This window comes from Plecotus auritus (assembly GCF_963455305.1).
Source record: "Plecotus auritus genome assembly, chromosome: 2".
Classification (NCBI taxonomy): domain Eukaryota; kingdom Metazoa; phylum Chordata; class Mammalia; order Chiroptera; family Vespertilionidae; genus Plecotus; species Plecotus auritus.
The window spans coordinates 138381918-138404216 of NC_137771.1; the positions used below are offsets into that span (position 1 = coordinate 138381918).

At 37.1% G+C, this 22299-nt stretch overlaps 1 protein-coding gene across 2 annotated transcripts in view; it reads left to right on the forward strand.

Moving 5' to 3' along the window:
- The window catches only part of ZNF654 (zinc finger protein 654), a 113471-nt gene that overhangs the window by 82432 nt on the left and 8740 nt on the right, over window positions 1–22299 (forward strand). The window contains exons 4-7 of one of the 2 annotated variants that reach the window (XM_080654965.1): window positions 8755–8890; window positions 11434–11636; window positions 12464–12603; window positions 20577–20718. In XM_080654965.1, coding sequence (XP_080511091.1) covers window positions 8755–8890; window positions 11434–11636; window positions 12464–12603; window positions 20577–20718 — 621 coding nt within the window. The remainder of the gene's footprint in view (window positions 1–8754; window positions 8891–11433; window positions 11637–12463; window positions 12604–20576; window positions 20719–22299) is intronic. The other variant, XM_080654966.1, reaches the window with a different exon arrangement.

The window sequence follows — 22299 nt, forward strand, 5'->3', positions numbered from 1 at the left end:
AAAAAAACATAAGCAGCAAAATCTCAGACATCTCTGTGGCAGTATGTTTACGGATACATCTCCTAGAGCCGCGGTTTGCCGCTCTGTTGACTAATGAGTTTGCCGACCACTGCCTTAGGGAAAAACACTTAAAAAACATTTTAATAATATACTAATGTCTTTAACCTGAAGTCAAAACTTCTGGGTAAGGATAATGCCTTACACAGCAAACTCATCAGTCAACAGAGTGTCAAACCGTGGCTCACGAGCCGCATGTGGCTTGCGAGCCGCGGTTTGCCGACCACTGTCCTAGGGTAAAGGAAACTAAGGAGAAAAATAAATAAATTAAAATAAAACTACCTCAAAATAAAGATCTGCACAGCAAAAGAAACCAATAAAACAAAAAGGGAGCCCAGTGTATGGAAGAACATATTTGGCAATGATACATCTAATAAAGGGTCAATATCTAAAATATATATAAGGACCTCATATAACTTAACAAAAGGAAGACAAACAATCTAATTAAAAAATGGGCAAAGGATCCAAATAGACACTTCTCTAGAGTGGACATACAGATGGCCAAGAGACATATAAACAAATGCTCAAAGTCATTGATCATCAGACAGATGCAAATTAAAATGACAATGAGGTATCACCTCACACCTGTCAAAATAGCTACCATCAACAAATCCACAAATGACAAGTGTTGGCGAGGATGTGGAGGATGGGCTGGTGGGAATGCAGACTAGTGCAGTCATTATGGAAAACAGTATGGAGTTACCTCAAAAAATTTAAAATGGAACTGCCATTTGACCCAGTGATCCCACTTTTAGGAATATATCCTAAGAAACCTGAAACATTAAACAGAAAGAATGTATGCACCCCTGTGTTCATAGCAGCACAATTTACAATAGCTAAGTTCTGGAAACAGCCCAAGTGCCCATCAGTAGATGAATGGATGAAAATGTTGTGGTACATTTACACCATGGAATACTATGCAGCAGTAAAAACGAAGAATCTCTTACCCTTTGTGACAGCATGGAGGGAACTGGAGAGTATCATGAAAGTGAAATAAGCCAGAGAAAAACAAGTATCACATGATCTCACTCATATGTGGAAACTAATGAACAAAATAAACTGATGACCAAAATAGATTCATAGACATGGAAAGATGGAACAGAGTGCAGAATCTTGGAGGGAAAGCAGGGGAGGGTAGGTGGGTGGGAGGTAATCAACCAAAGATTTTGTATGCATATATGCATAACCCATGGACACAGACACAAGGGTGGTAAAGGCCTGGTGGGGGAGGGGGGTGGATAGGCTGCAGTGGGGGTGGGGGTTCAATGGGGGGGAAAAGTGGACACATGAAATACTTTAAACAATAAATATTTAAAGTAAATAAATACACAAAGAAACAAACTTGAGACATTTAAGCTTAAGGAACCAAGTGCAAGCCTCCAAAAGATAGGACTGTCAGCATCAATAAGTTACATGTTTCTGGAAAGGTCGATGTACCCTGATAAATGGATCAGCAGTCATCTAAAAGAGAATACTACACAGTGTGCATTAATAGTTGTTCATACCATAGTGTCCAATCATAAAGATCTTATATTCTGAATGTCTTGCAAAGTCTTGTATTGTCAGGAGCAGGCATGTAATTGCCATCAAAATCAATGATATGATTAACAGTTTGAAACTATCTCCGAAAGCACATATGGATTAGTGAAACATTTACCAATTACTGAAAGCTGGTTTTGTAGAGTGTCCTAATATGTAACAACTACATGGTTATGCTTGGAATAGTTTATATTTCACCAGATAAAATATTAGGTCATAGAAAATTTAGCTTTAAAAAACTGTAGAGGGCAGTAAGTCCAATCTAATTTTTAAATAAATGATAAAACCAAGGACCAGAGAGATTCATTTATCTATTTATCAACATTTATTGGAGATTAAGTAACTTGCCCAATTTGTAGCATAGCCAATACTGTGACCTGTCCTCTTGACTGACTCTGTTGCTCTTTCTGCTGAATCAGATTTTGTATTTATTTCTTTGTGTAGGAATCTTTGCTCAAACCTTGCATACACCTTAATTCTGCTTCAGGTTTGTCTTACAGGTTAAAACTATAACAATAGTACTTCTCTGTTGGCCATATGATTTCATTACTTATTTTAAAATGTTAATGGTTGCATGTGCTTTCATTAGAATGGCAACTACAAATTAATTTTGAAATTTGACTATGTTCTCAGTTGATGGTTTTACAATATTTGTAGTTTTCCCCTAAGATAAAACTCTGATTGCAAATTTAAGTAACATTCACATTTTTTACCTAATTTTTAAAAAATATGTAAAAATGTAATTACGTTTATTAAATAGGTAACCAATTAAATAATATTTTTTTCAACTCCTATAAGGGATATGTTAAATAGTTCAATAAGTACATGATTCTAGTTATTTTAAAAAATCAAATATGTCTAATTGCTAGGTATTTATGGAATTTTATAATTTCAAGACTGGGAATCACCTTAGAAATTGTTTAATACAATAATTCCTTACTTTACATAACAGAAAATTAAGCTCCAATGGAGTTGAGGTTTCTAGAAGTAGAACAAGGACCTACACTCAATCCAGCATTCTTTAAAACCTTCTCAAAACTGCCTTATTGGGGAGAGGGAAAAACTTTGATGTGGTTATCTGAATGAATGCAGATGAAGGCCCAGAAAAGAGCATAAGCCTGTAGAAGTGGCAAGGAGGATGCAGAATAGGAGATGTTAAAAGAAAACTGACATGACATTAGGATCAACAGAAGAAGTTGAGTTTTATATTTGATTCCAAACACAAATATAAATACAAGTAATACCTAAAACCAGGAATTTCCAGACTTGTGGTATCTTACCCATGTAGGTGGGATTGTGAAAAGATAGGTAGGAAAGGATTTAGATAGGTTCATAGGAAGTTGTAGGAGAAAGAGTGTGCTAGGAGAAAAAGCATAGGCAAGAAGGTACAAGATGAGTTTGGGAGACATGAAAGAGACCAGACTAGAGAAAATATTTTTTTATGATCTGTAATAGATGAATGAGTACAGGTAGGTGAGTCCAGAGGTCATGAAGTTGGAGCATTAAGACTTTCATCCTGTGGTAAGTTGGCGAAGGGTTCAGATCAAGTATGCAGAATAGCCAGCACACTGATCTGCAGCTTCACAGACATGTTCTAGTGGCCAACTAGAGTTCAGCAAAGTGGGAACGAGTTCATGGAAGAAAAATCTTCTAAAATAAAACATTAAGCCCACGCCACATAGATTCCAAAAGAAGAGTGAGGGAAGGAGTTGTGTTTTCTCTCTAATTTTGGCTATGACATAAGGTTCAATAAAAGTTTTTGAGGGAATTATATGGGGTGGACAAAAGTAGGTCTACAGCCGAGACCGGTCTGGCTCAGTGGATAGAGCGTCGGCCTGTGGACTGAAAGGTCCCGGGTTCGATTCCGGTCAAGGGCATGTACCTTGGTTGCGGGCACATCCCCGGTGGGAGGTGTGCAGGAGGCAGCTGATCGATGTTTCTCTCTCATCGATGTTTCTAGCTCTCTATCTCTCTCCCTTCCTCTCTGTGAAATATCAATAAAATATATTTAAAAAAAAAAAAAAAAGTAGGTCTACAGATGTGAGTTCATGAGATAGTGTATTCTTGTATTATTTATTATTGTCTTTTTTCTACATGAACAACTGTAAATCTACTTTTGCCCACCCCTGTATTTAGGACAGTGCAGTGGTATTAATGACAGTAGACAGATGACTTAGTAAAGGATTAGCTTAATATACAGGTCTAAATTTTTAATTAAGTAAACGTTCTACAAAACACACCACAACATGTATATATATTTTAGGAAAGATAAGTTGTGAATTCTGTAGTGATTTTGGTGCTTCCTTTTTCACTTTGAAGGCTTTTAGACTGAATACCATCTAAAAAAGCCACCATACTATTTAAGGAAGCAGGAGCCAAAACATACTTACAAACTTGTTTTTTTCATCCCATGTCTTATTTACTTATTTAAATATTTGATGCAAAAATGATTCATTTTGTATTTTTAAATTTATCTTTATTGTTGAAAGTGTTATAGATGTCTCCTTTCCCCCCCCTTGACCCTTTCCACCCCACTTGACCCCCCCCAGCAAACCGCCCCCCCCCCCCCCCGCCACCTTCCAGGTCTGTGTCTTTTTTAATCCTCACCTGAGGATATTTTCCCATTGATTTTTTTTTTTTTTAGAGAGAGTGGATCGAAAGAAACACTGATGTGAGAGACACATTGATTGATTGGTTGCCTCCTGCATGCCGCTCCCCTCCCCCCCCCCCCCCGACCAGGGCCAGGAGCCTGCAATTGAGGTACTTGCCCTTGACTGGAATCGAACCCAGGACCCTTCAGTCTGCAGGCCAATGCTCTATCCACTGAGCAAAACTGGCTAGGGCCAGGCCTGTGTCTTTTTAAACAGAACAGAATGTTTATTTAATCTTTATTGCCTATCCTGAGCTATTTCTCATAGAAGTGGTCTGCAGAATACAGTGTACTTGATTCAAGAAGTGCACACACACACACAAAAACTTGTATTTATAATTTTTATCTTAGGAAAATGAACATAAGCTAATTACCTAATTTTTAACAGAAGAGTTGATGGGAATATAAGTATATAATTTATAGTATGAATATTTATGAAAGTAGACACTAATTGTAGGAGGTGCAATAAAAAAAGTGTGCCAAAATTGACTGTGGGATAACGGTTGTTAGATTTACAGATAGATCATCAGGGCTTTCCCCTAGAAATTTTGACTCAGTAGGTTTCAACTGGGGCCTGGGAGTCTGTTACTCAACAAGACCTCTCCAAGTGTTTCTTATTTTCAGCCAAGTTTAGGAAATTAGTAATAGACCTGCTTTTCCATATCTTGACTTTGGCCTAAGTCCATTTCAAATATTAATGGCTGTATGATTGGTGCCTCATTTACCCTAACACAGCTAGAAAGATGGGTTGTCCAAGGGCTTAGCAGCAAAGCTACAGCTCACCTTATTTCTTGTGCTTTGATTGGACCAAAAGCCAGCTTGAATTTTAGGGGCACCAATAAGTGTGTCTAGTGTAATTTAGGATTTTGTTTACCTTGATGTTTGAAATTGATGATTGTTTTCAACCATGAAGCTGCTGCCACAGATAATTACTATCTTCCATGGGTTAAAAAAAAGCATATCCTATCTAATAAATAGTAATATTCAAATTGACCATCACTCCAACACACAAGATGGCCGCCCCCAGGTGGTCAAAGATGGCTGCCTTCATGTGGTCAAAGATGGCTGGCAGAGGAGGGTAGTTGTGGGCGACCAGGCCAGCAGGGGCGGGCAGTTGGGGGTGACCAGGCCTATAAGGGAGGGCAGTTGGGAGGGACCAGGCCTGAAAGGGAGGACAGTTGTGGGCGATCAGGCCTGCAGGGGAGGGCAGTTAGGGGTGACCAGGCAGGCAGAGGAGGGCAGTTAGGGGCGACCAGGCCAGCAGGGAACAGCAGTTAGGGGCGACCAGGCCTGCAGGGGAGGACAGTTAGGAACAACCAGGCCTGCAGGGGAAGGCAGTTAGGGGGTGACCAGGCCAGCAGGGGAGGGCAGTTAGGGGCAATTGGGCCGGCAGGGGAGCAGTTACGTGTCGATCAGGCTGGCAGGGGTGTGGTTAGGGGGTGATCAGGCTGGAAGGTAGAAGTGGTTAGGGGCAATCAGCAGGCAGGCAGGCGAGCGGTGGGGAGCCAGCAGTCCTGGGTTGTGAGAGGGGTCCCAGATTGGAGAGGGTGCAGCCGGGCTGAGGGACACACACACACACACACACACACACACACACACACACACACCCCGTGCATGATTTTCATGCACCGGGCCTCTAGTGTGTGTGTGTGTGTGTGTGTGTGTGTGTGTGTGTGTGTGTGTATAGATAGATAGATATATTTTTAATGCTCTAACATGCTGACACATGGAAATATAGAAGTAAATTTTATGCTGAGGCAATTGTGTGTCCTAACATAAAATATTTATTCAAAATGTTAAAAAATCTAGAAATAATAGCTACCATTTTTTAGGTGTGTACCATATGCCAAGTACTATACCAAGCACTTTGCAATACAATTTATTATTCAATCCTCACAACAATTCTACGAAGGTGGTGTTCTTAGTATTCTTTTTGCAGAAGAGTTAATTGAAGTAGCACAGAGAGGTTAAGTAAAAGTAACTTGCCCATTGTTTATAGGGTTTTTGTTTATTTTAATTTGGGAATGTCCTAAATGACTTTTAGGTGAACTTATTTTCTTTGACTTCTTTGACTGAATGATTCTTTATCTTGAAATTTGATTTCTTCTATTGGCTCATTCTCTTATAATAAGTAACCTATAGATATCACTTTGGAACATTCAAATGATGAAAGAATATGACAATTTAGTAAAAGCAAACTGTTTATTGTCACTTTGAGTATGTAGTTTAGTGATTTATCTGGGAAGTAATATCTATGACTATACATACAGGGGTGGGCAATAGTAGCTTTACAGTTGTAATACAAATAAGTAACATAATAATAATAAAACAACAATATCCAGGGGTGGGCAATAGTAGCTTTATAGTTGTTGAATATGTGAAACACAGATTTTATTGTTGTTTTATTATTTGTTTGTTTTAATTGATACACAATTTATTAAAATTTTTAACATTGCCAATTTTAAAATCTAGTTTTTTCTTAATGCTTTAAGCTCAATTTATGCATTTAAAAATAAATTTATTAACTCCACTACACTTCAGTTAATATCTTTAAATCACCAAATTAAATACCCTGAAACATTTTAAAACACAATGGACAAAGTAAAGTAAATCTAAAAGCATAATCAAACAATTAAATATTGTCAATCTAATAAATCAAATTTATAAATTCAGTAAACCATGTTCTCCTAAATATTAAACATTGCTTACTAACTTAACTTGTTACATAATCCTATCTAATAAAAGAGTAATATGCAAATTAACTACCACTCTGCTACACCCACAAGCCACGCCCACCAGCCAATCAGGAGTGAGTATGCAAATTAACCCAACCAAGGTGGCTGTGGCCACGGAGCAAGCAGGAGGCTTGGGTTTCCCTGGCAATGGAGGAAGCCAAGCTTTCCGCACACCCTGGCGGGCCTAGGCCTCAGCTCAAGGCTACAAAGTTTCAATTATAGAAGATAAATAAATCCCAGATACCAGGACCTCCACTTGGGTCGCCGGGGGGTGTGGCTGGCCTGCAAACCACCACAGGCCCCTCACCCAGGCTGCCCACACCCCAAGGGAACCCCCACCCTGATCCGGGACACCCTTCAGGGCAAACCGGCTGGCCCCCACCCGTGCACCAGGCCTCTATCCTATCTAATAAAAGAGTAATATGCAAATTGACCATCACTCCAACACAAGATGGCTGCCCCCATGTGGACACAAGATGGCCGCCACAAGATGGCCAGCAGGGGAGGGCAGTTGGGAGGGACCAGGCCTGCAAGGGAGGGCAGTTGTGGGCGATCAGGCCAGCAGGGGAGGGCAGTTGGGAGGGACCAGGCTTACAAGGGAGGGCAGTTGGGGGTGATTGGGCCGGCAGGGGAGCAGTTGGGCATGCATCAGGCTGGCAGGGGAGTGGTTAGGGGGTGATCAGGCTGGCAGGCAGAAGCGGTTAGGGGCAATCAGGAAGGCAGGCAAGAGAGCAGTTGGGAACCAGCAGTCCTGGATTGTGAGAGGGATATCCGACTGCCCGTTTAGGCCCGATGCTAGTGGGATCGGGCCTAAACGGGCAGTTGGACATCCCTTGAGGGGTCCCAGATTGGAGAGGGTGCAGGCTGGGCTGAGGGACACCGCCCCTGCCCCCCCCCCCCTGCACGAATTTCGTGCACCGGGCTTCTAGTTTATAATATAGTCACAAGTCTGAGATAATAAATTCTCTAAAAACATTTCAAATATATTTTAAAAAAACACCAGAATATACATAGACAAATTATCAGCTAATGCCTAACTTACCAATACATTTTTATCTTAAACCAAATGCAAAGTCTTCATATTATAGGTCAGATTCATTCCTTAAGCTTTTCATTTTTCATCCCAAGACTACAATGTACTTGCACAACAAAGTAGAATAGAATTTTTATCTTTCAGCCTTGTACCACAACTAGGATACATTTGGGATTGGGCAGGGCACCTAGTGTACTTGTCAACCATAATCTGCATTGGACCCTTCTACCCCTTTCTTAGTCAGGCTTTTGCTTGCCCTTGTTAACAGAAACCTTGTGAGCCCTCACGTAAATTTAAATAAGCATTTAATTTTTACATTTTTGCAACCTGGTTCTTTTCCTAGAAATGATGCATCCTGTAAGTGTTTCCGTTTGGTTTATGCAACCTGGTGCTTTTCCTAGAAATGATGCATCCATTAAGTTTTTTTCTTACATTTTAGCAATGCGATTTTCTTCCTAGAAATAATTCATTCCTTAAGTTTTTTCCTTAGGTTACACTTCATCCCTATTATAATGGGATTTCTTAAGTCTAGTTATGTACAAACTGTGTAACCTTTGGCATTAAAGTCAACTTGTGTACTAATGGGTTTTGACAACCTACATAGGTTACTTTAACAGCCCTTTCTCTTTTATAATTTAATAGCTGTCTCATTGGCCATCAGTCATTTTATTGACAATAATGATCAAGTTTAATTTTAACCCCTTTAAATTCATAAAGCCAAAATGATTTTTCTCTCCTAGGAATGCCAGAATCACCTCCGCAGATATGGAAATGTGAATCTGGAACTGGTGACTCGAATCATTAAAGATGGTGGCCCATGGGAAGATCCAGTGTTGCAAGCTGTTCTTAAAGCCCAGCCAGCATCTCAGGAGATAGGTACTTCAGGAAACTCAAAATCAAAACCAACATTTGTGAGAAGCAAACACAGTTTCATTTTCTCACTAGAGCAGTAGTAGCGATTTTTCTTTATTTTATAATATTGAGTAAGAGTTATGTATTTTTACATAAAGTGTGTTTAATTTGTTGTACTAACCTGCCCTAAGAGTGATTTTTGACACTAGACTTGGATACATTTATTTCTAGTAATTTCCCATTCTAATGGGAATTTAACACATTTATTGTCCGTATGTTACTTACAGAGAGTTCCTTTGCTTTTGTCACTGCAGTTATAGTTTAAATATCTATTTAAGTTGCCAAACCCTTTTAAAACAAAACAAAACACCCTGCTTAAGCACATGATATCTCCCTTATACAGAAGCAGCTGTGAGGGCTGTAACTCATCCGATTTTTGTCACTACTACTGTATATCCCACACCTAGCCCAGTGCCTGTTAGAGAGTAGGTGCTTACTTAATATAAGTATATGTTGACTGAATGAATGACCACATGATGACTGTGTAAGTGAATGAGTGACTAACTAAAGTAAATTTTAATTCCAAATACTGGAGAGCAGTATTTCCCAAACTTCATCCATTAATAGAAGTTAAATTTTCCCTCATCCCTTTACCGCCTGCATACTTCTTTGACATCACCTCCTCTTAAACCTAGATGTACAGTGGTTCCTGTGGGCCAGAATTTTCCTTTGAGGAAGGAGGCTCTGTCAACTGCTTCTCACATATTATTCCTAAGCCACAGAACATTTTTCATCACCAAAGCTTAGAATGTAGAGCTGAGCAGTAGTGAATAAGCACAAAACTGTGAAAAACATTTGAATGCATGGAGAGAGCCTAAGGAGTACAATTATAAGATTGCCAAAAGGAAAAGACAAAAACTCCCAGCTCTGGAACCATTCAGACCTTGGTCTGGTGAGAAAGACACTTCATACTACAGATTGTGCTCAGTGGGTTAGGATCTGTCCATTTGTCCCAGTTTAAGGGGTGACGGTAGGGATGGGTTGTGGGTAGAGTTGAGTGGAGAAGGAGCTGTGATGCTTGGGCTTAAGAGCAAGTCAACCCAGATACAAGTGTGGAGGCCAACAACAGAGATGTGAGAGGAGATGAAAGATAAGGCCAGAAGAAGTAGTGCAAAGCAGTGGTATGAGATGGGAGACAGGACTAAACAGGAGGAAAGGGCTAAAGTATATATGTGACAGTGGTATATGCCCAAGGGATACAAATGAGACGAACTTGATAGGAGGGTCTGGAGAAGGAATAAAAGAACTGAAGCAGCTGGAACTGAGGAGGAAGAGTTGGATGGTTGAGGAAAGGTAGAGTAAATATAGGTAAGGCATGGGTGACAGGCTGAAGGAAACTATGAGGAGACTGGGGAATGAGGCAAGAGGGGGGTAGGAGGTAGATAAGACAGAGCTTCCAAAGGAGTGAAAAGTTAGGACTTTTAGGAGAGCTTTTAGACTTCTTTGAGTAGGAGCTAGAACAAACATATTATGAGTTGCTGTGAGGGCTGATGGCCTTAATATATGTATATATAGTTCTGCACATATAGTCCTTTCATACTTACATTGACATATCTCACTCTGGGAAAAGCTGCTCTAGAGCCTCATTAATATGAATGACTCTTCTCTGGTTGGTGATCATGAGGGTGAAGACTAGTGTGAGGTTTATCTTTGCATTAACTGTACAGATCAGTGTCTGTTTATCATATGTTGGAAACAGAATTGCAAGGCAAATATTGGCACCCAAATAAAACATCACTCATAAGTATTTTAGAAGCTAATAATTAAACATATAACTAATTAAAATACTTGGGGTCCAGTATGATATATGTGTTCTAGTTCCTGCTTTGCCACTTAATTTTTGTCTTTGGGCAAGTCATTTGACCTGAGACACAGTTTTGTGATCTGTAAAACAAATACTATGATAACTGTCATAAGGTTGTCGTTAAGTCTAAATAAACTTAGTTGATAAAGGTATTTGTATATTTTTTAATTGTGTTAAACCAAGTATTTATTAGTAATTATTCTTAGTGATACATGAGCACATATTAATAAGCATTCCTTTTGGCTTAATATTTTGTTGACAAGTAATAAAATATATTTTATGATTTAATTTTTTCATTAATTCAGATTTATTTCTCTATAATTAATCAGTAATGAAAATATTAAGCACTAAAATCAGAGTACATAATCTTAGAGTAGAAATTACATATCCCATGTTATCTGAAACATTTTAACATATTAGTGAACTGAAAAATAAGTATTTTAGGATTTTTACTTTTTAGACTGAGAAGAAATCAACAGATATTTCTTGAGCACTGTTTTGTTGTCACTTTTATTTCCATTTTTCCAATCATATAATTGTATATATTTTTTCACAAACTCTTACTATGAAAATGCTATTTAATTAAATAACTAGTTAATCTAATGAAATGCTACACGTTAGTGATAAAGTTTCAAACGACAATCAAGAGTTTGAGAGCATCCTTTCTTGAGAGTAATACGAGTCTATTCTCTTTTTAATACAGTGAACAAATACTTAAGTTCGGAAAATCCACTATTCTTTGAACTACGTGCCAGATACCTAATTGCTTGTGAACGCATACCAGAAGCAATGGCTCTTATTAAATCTTGTATAAATCACCCAGAAATCAGCAAAGACTTATATTTCCATCAAGCACTCTTCACATGTCTATTTATGTCACCTGTAGAAGAACAGCTATTCCGGGAGGTATTGTTTAAGATTTTGTCTATCATCATTTTAAACTTATAATAAAAAATGGGGGAAAATGTAGCAGAATCTTGTTAATTCCTTTTTATAGTAATACCAAAGGTTTTCAGATTAAATTATTTAGATGTGTTCTCTTTAACACCATTCTTTAAGCTCATTTAAGTTAGACAAAATCTGATATTAACAAATGATGAAATTAACAAAACATTAATAAGCTTCATTTTATTTACTTATTTTAATCCTCACCCAGGGACATATTTATTAATTTTTAGAGAGAGAGGAAGGATAGAGAAACACTGATGTGAGTGAAAAACATGGATCAGTTGCCTTCATACATGCCCCAACTAGTGATCGAAACCACAACCTAGGTATGTGCCCTGACCAGGAATTGAACCCACAACCTTTTGATGTATACTTCAATCAACTGAACCACCTGGCCAGGGCAGCGATAAGCATTATTTATGTTGAGTTTCTGGTGTGACAGAGGTCAAATAAAAACTGAGAATCATTATGATTTTGCCTTTTAAATAAAATATTTAAAAATTTAAATTTTCATGTTTGTTATTTTGTTTTTTCAAGATGAAAGAATCTTCCTAATATGGACCCTACTTACCTATAAGTTATAAACATTAATGAGATTAAAAGTAACTGTAAACTGTAGGTGCTATATAGTAAAATTATGAAACTATGAAAAATTTTCTGTACAATTCATTGTCTTTGTAGAAGAAAACTAAACATCTAATTTCTTCTGAATGTTTAAACACTTATTGCAACTAGCTTTTTAGATATTTTAATGACATGAACTAATTTTTCTTTTCCTCTTACAGCATTTATTGAAAACTGATTGTAAGAGTGGAATTGATATCATCTGTAACACTGAAAAAGAAGGAAAGACTATGTTAGCCTTGCAACTCTGCGAATCTTTTCTTATTTCACAGCTCCAGAATGGGGATATGTATTGTATCTGGTAAGTGTTCCTAATATAGAAATTAAAGTAAGATGGGGAACAGAAGAATTGGTTAGCAGAGTTTGGACTTTATATATATATATTTTAAAGTTATGTGAAAATGTTAAGCAAGAAGCAATATTGCCTAAAGATTAAAAAAGAAAATGATCAGGTACCAGTATTTGATATTGTAAATATTTAAGGTATGTGTTATAATGAAACAATCATGTTTTAAATTAAATTTGGAGTGTTAGCTTGTTTGTTAATTTAAGACAATTTTTTTAGAGCAGTTTTACATTAACAGCAAAACTGAGAGGGAGGCACAGACATTTTCCATATACCCCCTGCTCCCACACACACATATCATTATCACTCACCAGAATAGTACATTTTTTTTTTTTATCAAGGATGAACCACCAGTGATTCATTATAATCACCCAAAGTTCACAGTTCACCTTACAGTTCACTCTTGGTGTTATATATTCCATGGGTTAAACAAATATATAATTACATATCTATCATTATAGTATCATACAGAGTATTTTCACTGCCCTAAAAATCTTCTTTGCTCTAACACTTCATCTCTCTCTGATCCCCACCTCTGGAAAGCACTGATCTTTTTACTGTCTTCATAGTTTTGCCTTTTCAGAATATCACCTAGTTGGAATCATATAGGTAGCCTTCTCAGTATGGTTTTTACCTTAGTACTATACATTTAAGGTTCCTCCATGTCTTTTCATAGCTTGGTAGCTCATTAATGCTAAATAATATTCCCTTGTCTGATGTACCACAGTTTATTTATCTGTTCACATACTGAAGGACATCTTGGTTGTTTTCAAGTTTTGTCAATTATGAATAAAGCTGCTATAAATGATCTGTGTGCAGGTTTTTGTGTGGACATGTTTGCAACTCCTTTGGGTAAAAATACCAAGGAGCACTATTGATGGAACAGATGGTAAGAGTATGTTTAGTTTTATAAGAAACTGCCAAACTGTCTTCTAAAATGGCTGTACCATTTCTTTTCTTTTTTTTTTTTAAATATATTTTATTGATTTTTTACAGAGAGGAAGAGAGAGGGATAGAAAGTTAGAAACATCGATGAGAGACATCGATCAGCTGCCTCCTGCACGCCCCCTACTGGGGATGTGCCCGCAACCCAGGTACATGCCCTTGACCGGAATCGAACCTGGGACCCTCGAGTCCACAGGCTGACTCTCTATCCACTGAGCCAAACCGGTTAGTGCGGCTGTACCATTTCTTATTCCCACCAGCAACTTATGAAAATTCCTTTTGCTCATCTTCACCAGTATTTGTTGTCAGGGTTCCAGATTTTGGCCCTGCTAATAGGTGTATAGCAGCATCTCTTTGTTTCAGTTTGCATTTCCCTGATGTCATATGATGTGGCGCATCTTTTCATATGCTTTCTTGCCATCTGTATATCTTCTGGTGAGATGTCTGTCCATTAAGATTTTTGGCCCATTTTTTCAATCGAGTTGCTTGTTTTCTTATTGTTGAGTTTTAAGAGTTCTTTGTATATTATGGATAATAGTAATTTATCAGATGTCTTTTATAAATGTTTTCTCCCAGTCTGTGTCTTGTCTTTTATCATTATTATTATTATTTTGCTATTGTATTTTACAGAGAAGAGGTTTTTAATATTAGTGAAATTATATTTATTTCATGAATCATGTTTTTGGTGTTTTGTCCAAAATGGTATCACCATACCCAAGTCATCTCAGTATTATCCTATGTTATATTCTAGAAGTTTTATAATTTTGCATTTTATGTTTAGGTCTTGTGGTCCATTTTGAGTTACCCTTCATGAAGGTTATAAGGTCTGTGTCTAGATTCATTACTTTTCATGTGGATGTCCAGTTCCAGCATCATCTGTTGAAGAGACTACCTTTGCTCCATTGTATTGCCTTTGTTTAAGATCAATTGACTATATCTATGTCAGGGCTCTGTATTCTGTTCCATTGATCTATTTGTTCTTTCACAACAGTGTCCTCATTACTTTAGCTTTATAGTAAAACTGGAAGATAGATTAATCCTCCAACTTTGCTCTTCTTCAATATTATTTTGGCTATTCTGGATCTTTTACTTCTCCATATAAACTTTAGAATCAGTTTGTCAATATCTATAAAATGACCTGCTGGGATTTTGATCGAGATTGCATTAAATCTAGAGATCAAGCTGGGAAGAACCAACATCTTGACAATATTGTGTCTTTCTATCCTGGAAAAATCTCTCCATTTATTTAGTTGATTTAATTCACCTGAGTTTTGTAGTTTTCCTCATAAGTTTTGTGCATATTTGTTTAATTTATACCTAAATATTTTGTTTCTTAGGTGCTAATGTAAATGGTATTATGTATTAGTTATAAAAAAACACATTTTAAGAATTACTTAAAAGTTATTAGTAGGATATGTAACTTAGAATGTATTATGATTGTTTCTAGTACCTACTCTTAGAGTACTGTTAGGTGAAACCATGAATAATTATTATAAGAGATTCTAATAACTTCTGTCCCCCTCCCCCAACACACATACACACACAAACTTTACCACTTCGACATTTCATTAACTTTGAAGGGAAAACTATGTTTCATTTGCTGAATATAATAATCTGAAATGATAAGGGCTAGAAATATTTTTTATTAGTGCTTTTGAATTTTACATATTTAAAATAATAGCTCAAAGGGGGATTTAAGCTAAACTAACTTAATATTCTTGTTTTATAGATTAAAATCTTCAGACTAAGAGATAAATAGGTCATTAGTAACAGAACTGGGTCTAAAAACTAGTGGGTTATCTTCTAGGAGAGAATACTTTTAGTTAGATTATATAAGTTTTTATTCAGAAGTTTACCTGGTAAGTTGGAATTTCAAATACACTTAAGTGTCATTTCTTGATTAACAGTATTCCAAAACAGAATATAGTAATGACTATTATAGTAGACTAGAGGCCCGATGCATGAAATTTGTGCAAGGGGCTTGGACCTTGAAGCTGCGGCAGCTGCTTTGGCCCTCATAGCCCTGGCTTCATCTGGAAGGTTGTCCGGAAGGATGTCCGGAAGGTCGTTCATCTGTCCAGTCTAATTAGCATATTACACTTTTGTTATTAAAGATCGTTTTCTATGGGGATAGGCATGTTCTTTGCCCTTGGCTGTATTAAACTATCTAAACAGGATGTCTTCAGTCTTTTCATATTCTTAAGTAAATTGGAATCATGTGTAAACAATAATGAAGAGGAAAACATTTTATTTATTTTCTTGGCTACCCAATTTCTACTCTTACGGAAGGACCTTAAAATAGAACAGTGCCTATCTTTCCCACTCCTGGCCATTATCACTCTCCAAGAATAGAGCTAGGAAATGCAACTCCCAGCTGCCTAACTGGAAAGGAATCTTTAGCCTGCTTCTTGGTCCTTTCTTCTGAGTAGGCTGAGTTCTCATGGTCTGCCCTTATTTCTTCTACCTCTCCTCTATATTTCTTAATGCTGAGCTCCATTTTCCTTCTAAAAGTTGATTTTCATTGTAACTTGAAGAGCAGGAGTCTTTCCATCCTATAAAGTCTGCGTTCTCTTTCATCTTGGCCTTCCCTATGAACTAGCTTACCCTTTATCTCCTCTCTTTAAGGAAAGAACCTGATCCATAGTCCACTTTTGTTGTATCTCAAGCTAGTGGAATAAGCTACTAACCCTATTTCTCTTACCATCACTTAATAATAATCATCATCATCATCATCATCATCATCATCATCATCATCTCTATATATTAAGCCAGCAGCCATAACAACTGGTTGCTATAATGCCCACTGTGGCTAGTGAACTGGCTCAATTAGGGGGTGGGGCTGGCTGGCCAACCTCACGGCCCCTCCCCCCTGCCTGCCTGCCCCTGATCCGACTCTCCCACCCCGATCAAGAGCGGCCCTACGGCCAAACAATCAGCCCTCCCCACCACCATAGGCCCAGAGCCCCTCCCCTGGCCACCCCACCCGTGATCACACCCCCCCACCCCAATAGGGGGCAGGGCTGATTGGCCAACCTCCTGCAGCCCCGCCACCCCGCCCCTGTTCACCCCCCCACCCCAACAGGGGGTGGGGCCAGCCGGCCCACCACCCACAGCCCCTCCCCATGGATGGCCCTGTCCCCAATTGCCCCCCAACCTCATTAGGGGCAGGGCCCACAGGCCAATCGCCTGTGGCTCCTTCCCCCAGCCGGCCGGGCTCTGATAGGGTTTCGATCAGGGCGGGCTGGCCAGCCAACTTCCCACCATCGCCTCCTCCTGAAAGGCCCAGCCCTGATCCGCCCTGAATGGGGCCGGGCCAGCTGGACCCCACCTGTGCACGAATTCATGTACTGGCTATAATAATAAATAATATAGTAATAGCAACTGCTAATTGTTGCCAGTGCTTCCTATAATCTTTGCTGTAAATCTCATTTATTTCAACAACTTTATGGGGTAGATAATATTATACCCAAGTCATTCAAGTAGTAGGTAATAAAGCCAGAATACAAATCCAGGTAGCCTAACTCACAGCCTCTACCAGTAAACATTACTTATATAAACGAGTCAAGTATGAAAAAAAAAATCTATGTTATAAGGATGATTGTAGAACCTATTATAGCCTATTCTCTGCAACTAGATAACTTGATTATTTTATTAGTACTTGCTACCTGGTAAAAGTGCCAAATTGATGCTGTGTTTTCTAAAGGACCCTATGTTTGGAAAAAAAAAAAAAAGTAAGCCTCATTAAAATATTCCCTTTGGTCTTCACAAAGACTTTTATTTAGTGTGTTTGGTTTTTTATTTGTGTTTTCCTTCAAAACCCAGTGTACACATAAAATCTGAGACTCCTTTTCTAAATTCATTCAGAATGGAGCTTCATAACCATATTCTAGTATTTCTGCTTTGCCTGCTAGAAAGCAAAAATCCATATTGGTAGCTCTCTCCTGGCAAATTTATTAAGACCTTAGTATTACATTTTGTTTACCAAGTTTCCTTCTGAGTTAATAAAAACAAATAGATCTCTCTCTTCAGAAAAGAGAAAAAAAAATAATATTGTGCCTTGAGAATGTCTCTCTAAGGAGTCTCAAATTATTTTTTGGAATAAGTTAGAGAATAAATACATACATTTATATAATGTTAAACATTCATTTGTATAATATTGAAATACTTTCCCAAAATTTCCAAATATCATTTTTTGTCTTTAAATCTGTTGCAGAGATAGGCCACATCTTTTTAAACACTTCCTTCCATCCATATTCCTCTGTTCATAATATGCCCCTTACTTGGAATGTCCATCATCTTTTATCTCATTCCATGTCTACATTTTCCTTTAATATATTTCCTCAAGAGGCTTCCTCTAAATGTGTTTAACATTTAGGAACACAATCTTTTTCAGATTACTAACAAATATTTAGTGAACAAATTTCATTGTTTGGCACATTAAGATTATAAAGACAAGGAAAGAATACAGGAAACTAGTGATTTATTAAACATCAGTATATACCAGACATATTACCTAGGTGTTTTCACTTATCGTCTCTTAATTCTTTTTATGTATAAGGAAACTTATACATAAAGTGGATTAAAGAGATGAAAGTCACACAGCTAGTAACAAAGTGAGGTTGGAATCTGCAAATGATAGCATCCTAACTAGTTTAGGGACAATATAGTATAGTCATACCTTGGAGATACTGCAGGTTTGGTTCTAGCCACCACAATACAGTGAGCATTGCAAAAAGCAAGTCATACTCTTTTATTTGTGGAGGATCTTCAATTGGTGAAAAATGCAGCATCTGCCAATTGCGATAAAGCAAAGTGCAAAAAAAATGAGGTATGGCTGTATTTATTGGAAAGATAATGGGGTACAACATCAGCCACAAAAAGAACAGGGATATAGTTGGTCCTCAAAAGGGAAGTGCTACCAGGGACACTGAGATTGCTAGGTTTAAAAAAAAAAATTGTTTCTCTTTTGTGCCATTTGGTTCCAGTCTCTCTTATTGCAAACCAGAAGAAATGCCAACAGTCCCAAGGCTTCATAGTTTAGAGTTGAGAACATTCCAGAGTTGAAAATTCATTTTTCTATTCCTGAATTAATAACTAAAGGAGGTTGAGGAAGGACACATAAGAGACATGGCCACTGGGGCTCCAATCTTGTGTACTAGGGTTATTGCCAGAAAAAGGTGGCTCACTGTAAAGTGGGTAATACCATGCCAGGTAGCATATAATGCCCTACTGATATTTAAGTCTATTTCCAAACTCACGTTTTTTGCCAATACTTCAGTATAGTGTATCACTGAGGAGATTTATAATGTATTAGTAATTGCAGAAATAGGACCTATAGAATATAAGCAAGGAAGTACATGAAAGGCATGAAATAGTAAGAGGGATATAATCTGTTCTGAAGTAATTGTCACTTTAGTTTAGGTTCTTGAAGGCTTTCATAAAAAGGCATTTGATCTGGATGCTGAAAGATAAGCTCATTTTAGAAATAAATACTTTCCAAGTAGAGTAATCAATATAAACAAAAGTGAGAATAAATGAAGCAAAGTAACTGTGAGGAGACCAATCTAGAAGAGTGCCCAGGATTCAAATCCTGATGCTTCTGATTATAAAACCCATGTTTCCATTGCACTTGACCCTAAACAGTGTATAGAATAAGCACTAAATAAAATGCTCTGGAAGGTGGAGACAGATCAGCTTAGCAGCCCTATAGAAGTATATGTGTACAATTAAAGGGCCTAAGGTAGTAGCATTAAGAAAAAATGGTATGGCTGTGAGAAAAAAAAATGTAATCGAAATGCAAAGACTGTGAAAAACAGGTTATAACAAATAGATTAGAGGAATGTTTAGTGTTACTGACTGATCTAGGAAAATATTTATTTTACAGAGATATTATTTGTTCTAACAGGATTAAGGCGATAGAGAGCAATCTTAATTGAAATATACTGAGATATGGAAATTGGTAAAAAGTCAGAACTAGAGATTTGGGAGCAAGGTGTGAAACTTAGTGAGCTTTCAAAGGCTACATGTGCAAAAAGTTGAGTGGTGGACTAAAACTTATGAATACTCACACAGTTAGTATGAAATAGAGATGGAATTTTGGTTTTACTGCTAATGTGTTGCTTGCCATCATTTTCTGTTTTGTGTTTTCTGTATGGTCTCTCTAAGTAGACTATGCACACCTTCAAGCTGCCATTAGATTTAATAGTTGTATATGCTGGGCTCAAAGTACATACTTAAAAAACACATATTTTCATCAATTATTTTAATACTTCTTAGATTATGATGCTCATTGTAACTTTAATGATATATTTAAAGAATTCTAATTTGTTAAAATGTGATACCCAAATATATCAATTATATCTTATGATTTCCTTTGCCTCAAAACCCACTACTTCATCTAATAACCTTGGCCATATGTTAGAAAAGACTACCTGTGAAACATTTTAAATGGTCTATATTGAAAGTAGTACATGTTAATGGAAGAGCAGATAATCTAAAACATTTCAGAATTAGTAGTATAATATACTTATACTTTTGATCTGTAGTATTTTTGATATCTTAATAGGTTGAAAATGAAAAATATGAACCATGTATTTGCAGATAGTCTATAGCATTGATTTCTAAATTTGCAAGTAGGGTATTAATTAATGGCCAAAGTTTATTCTTTTCAAGTATCATAATATTGGTACATTGGAATTATAATTTGTTTTGATCCAGTACTAGAGATAGCTTAGGTTTGTGAGCATATGATTGAACGCACTCCTTACCACTACAAAATCACAGTTTCTGTTCTGCCCTTCCCCACCCCACCTCCAAGCTTCTATTAGTTTCATATAGGTAGAAGTAGCTTGGGGCTTAACATAATATCCATTTATACCCACTTTCTATACATCTCAGGGCACTATAGACTCAGTGAAAGATAACTAATGTCTGTATTTTAATAAACTGTATTTTTGATATTTCTCTTGTTTTCTCATTTACAGGGAGTTGATTTTCATATGGAGTAAACTTCAGCTTAAGTCTAATCCTTCAAAACAAGTTTTTGTAGATCAATGCTACCAGCTTTTAAGAACAGCAACTAATGTGAGAGTCATATTTCCTTTCATGAAAATCATTAAAGATGAGGTAAATAGGATATATTTACCCCTTCATTTCAAATGAAATTTAAATGACAGTTCACTTGGATAATCTTGAATGTCTTATGACAGAATTAATTTGATTATAAATTTAAAGAGGAGGATATAATTAAATAAGTTTGTCACTTTTGTAGAGTTTTAACTAATTTGTAGGCAGACTTTACATATCTATAGGCAATACCTGCTCACTGTTATAAAGAAATACAGTTCAGCCCTAGCAGATTAGGCTCAGTGGATAGAGCATTGGCCTGCAGACTGAAGGGTTCTGGTTCAAATCCAGTCAAGGGCACATGCCTGGGTTTCAGGCTCAATCCCCAGTAGGGGGCGTGCAGGAGGCAGCCAGTCAATGATTCTCATCATTGATGTTTTTATCTCTCTCCCTTCTCGCTGCCTCTCTGAAATCAATAAAAAAAAATTAAAAAAAAATACAGTTCATAGTTTTAAGTCTGGTGTTTAGGTGAAAAGAAACCATGAATATGAGGCATTTTTGAAACTTAAGGACACACTTTTAAAGTGCTTATTTTAGGTAATAGTATAAATCTATTATCTGTTTTTAAAAATAGTTGTGAAGCAAGTGTTTGATGGGTCACTTGCAAGTGAGTAAAATTCTGCATGACTGATGTAGACATGAAAATAGATCCTGCAAAATCCCTTAACTTTCCCCCTCAATTATTAACAAGTTTGAATACAGAGATAGAAAAAAATAAAGCTACACTACTTTTTTGGGGGGGTTAATCCTCACCCGAGGATATATTTCCATTGATTTTGAGAGAGACTGGAAGAGAGGGTGAGAGACAGAGAGAGAGAAACAATGATGTGGGAGAGACATATTGATTGGCTGCCTCCTGCACATGCCTGACCAGGGCTGGGGATCCATTCTGCAACTAAGGCCGTGCCCTTGACTGCATTCAAAGCCAGGACCCTTCAGGGCTCATGCCAACGCTCTATCACTGAGTCAAACTGGCCAGGGCTGCCCTACATTTTAACTGAATCTTTATGTGGGTTACTTTTAAATGTATAAGGAGGCATCCATTAAATAATATATATTTTTCTTATATATTTATCCATTTATCACATCACTCATTAGATGTATAACAATGTAATGATCATATTCCCATGACATGAAGTTGGCAGCATTATATCAGAGGTGTGTTTTTGTTTTGTTTCCTATTTATTTTGCTAATGGCTTTAATAGCTTCACTATTAAATAGTGAAATGTCATTCAAATGCATCGTTAAAATTAAACTTTCTCCTTACCAACAAGGAGGAAAACCCCCCCAAAGTATGCTATAGAATGCTTACCAACATTTAAAGTGCATCAAAGTCACCTGTAAAACATTTCTAAAAATAAAGATGTATCTGTATTTTTTTACATGATTCTCATTTGCATAAAAAATTAAGAGACTTTGTTAAAGAAAGTTTATAATATAAGTGAAGTTCAGCCAGTTATCATAAAGCTTTCTTATTTTCACAAGTCTGGTCAACCTAAGAATACATTTTACTAGTAAGAGGAAAAATTCTCAAAGATGAAATCAGTATTAAAAATGTGCTTAATTTTTTACACTGTCCT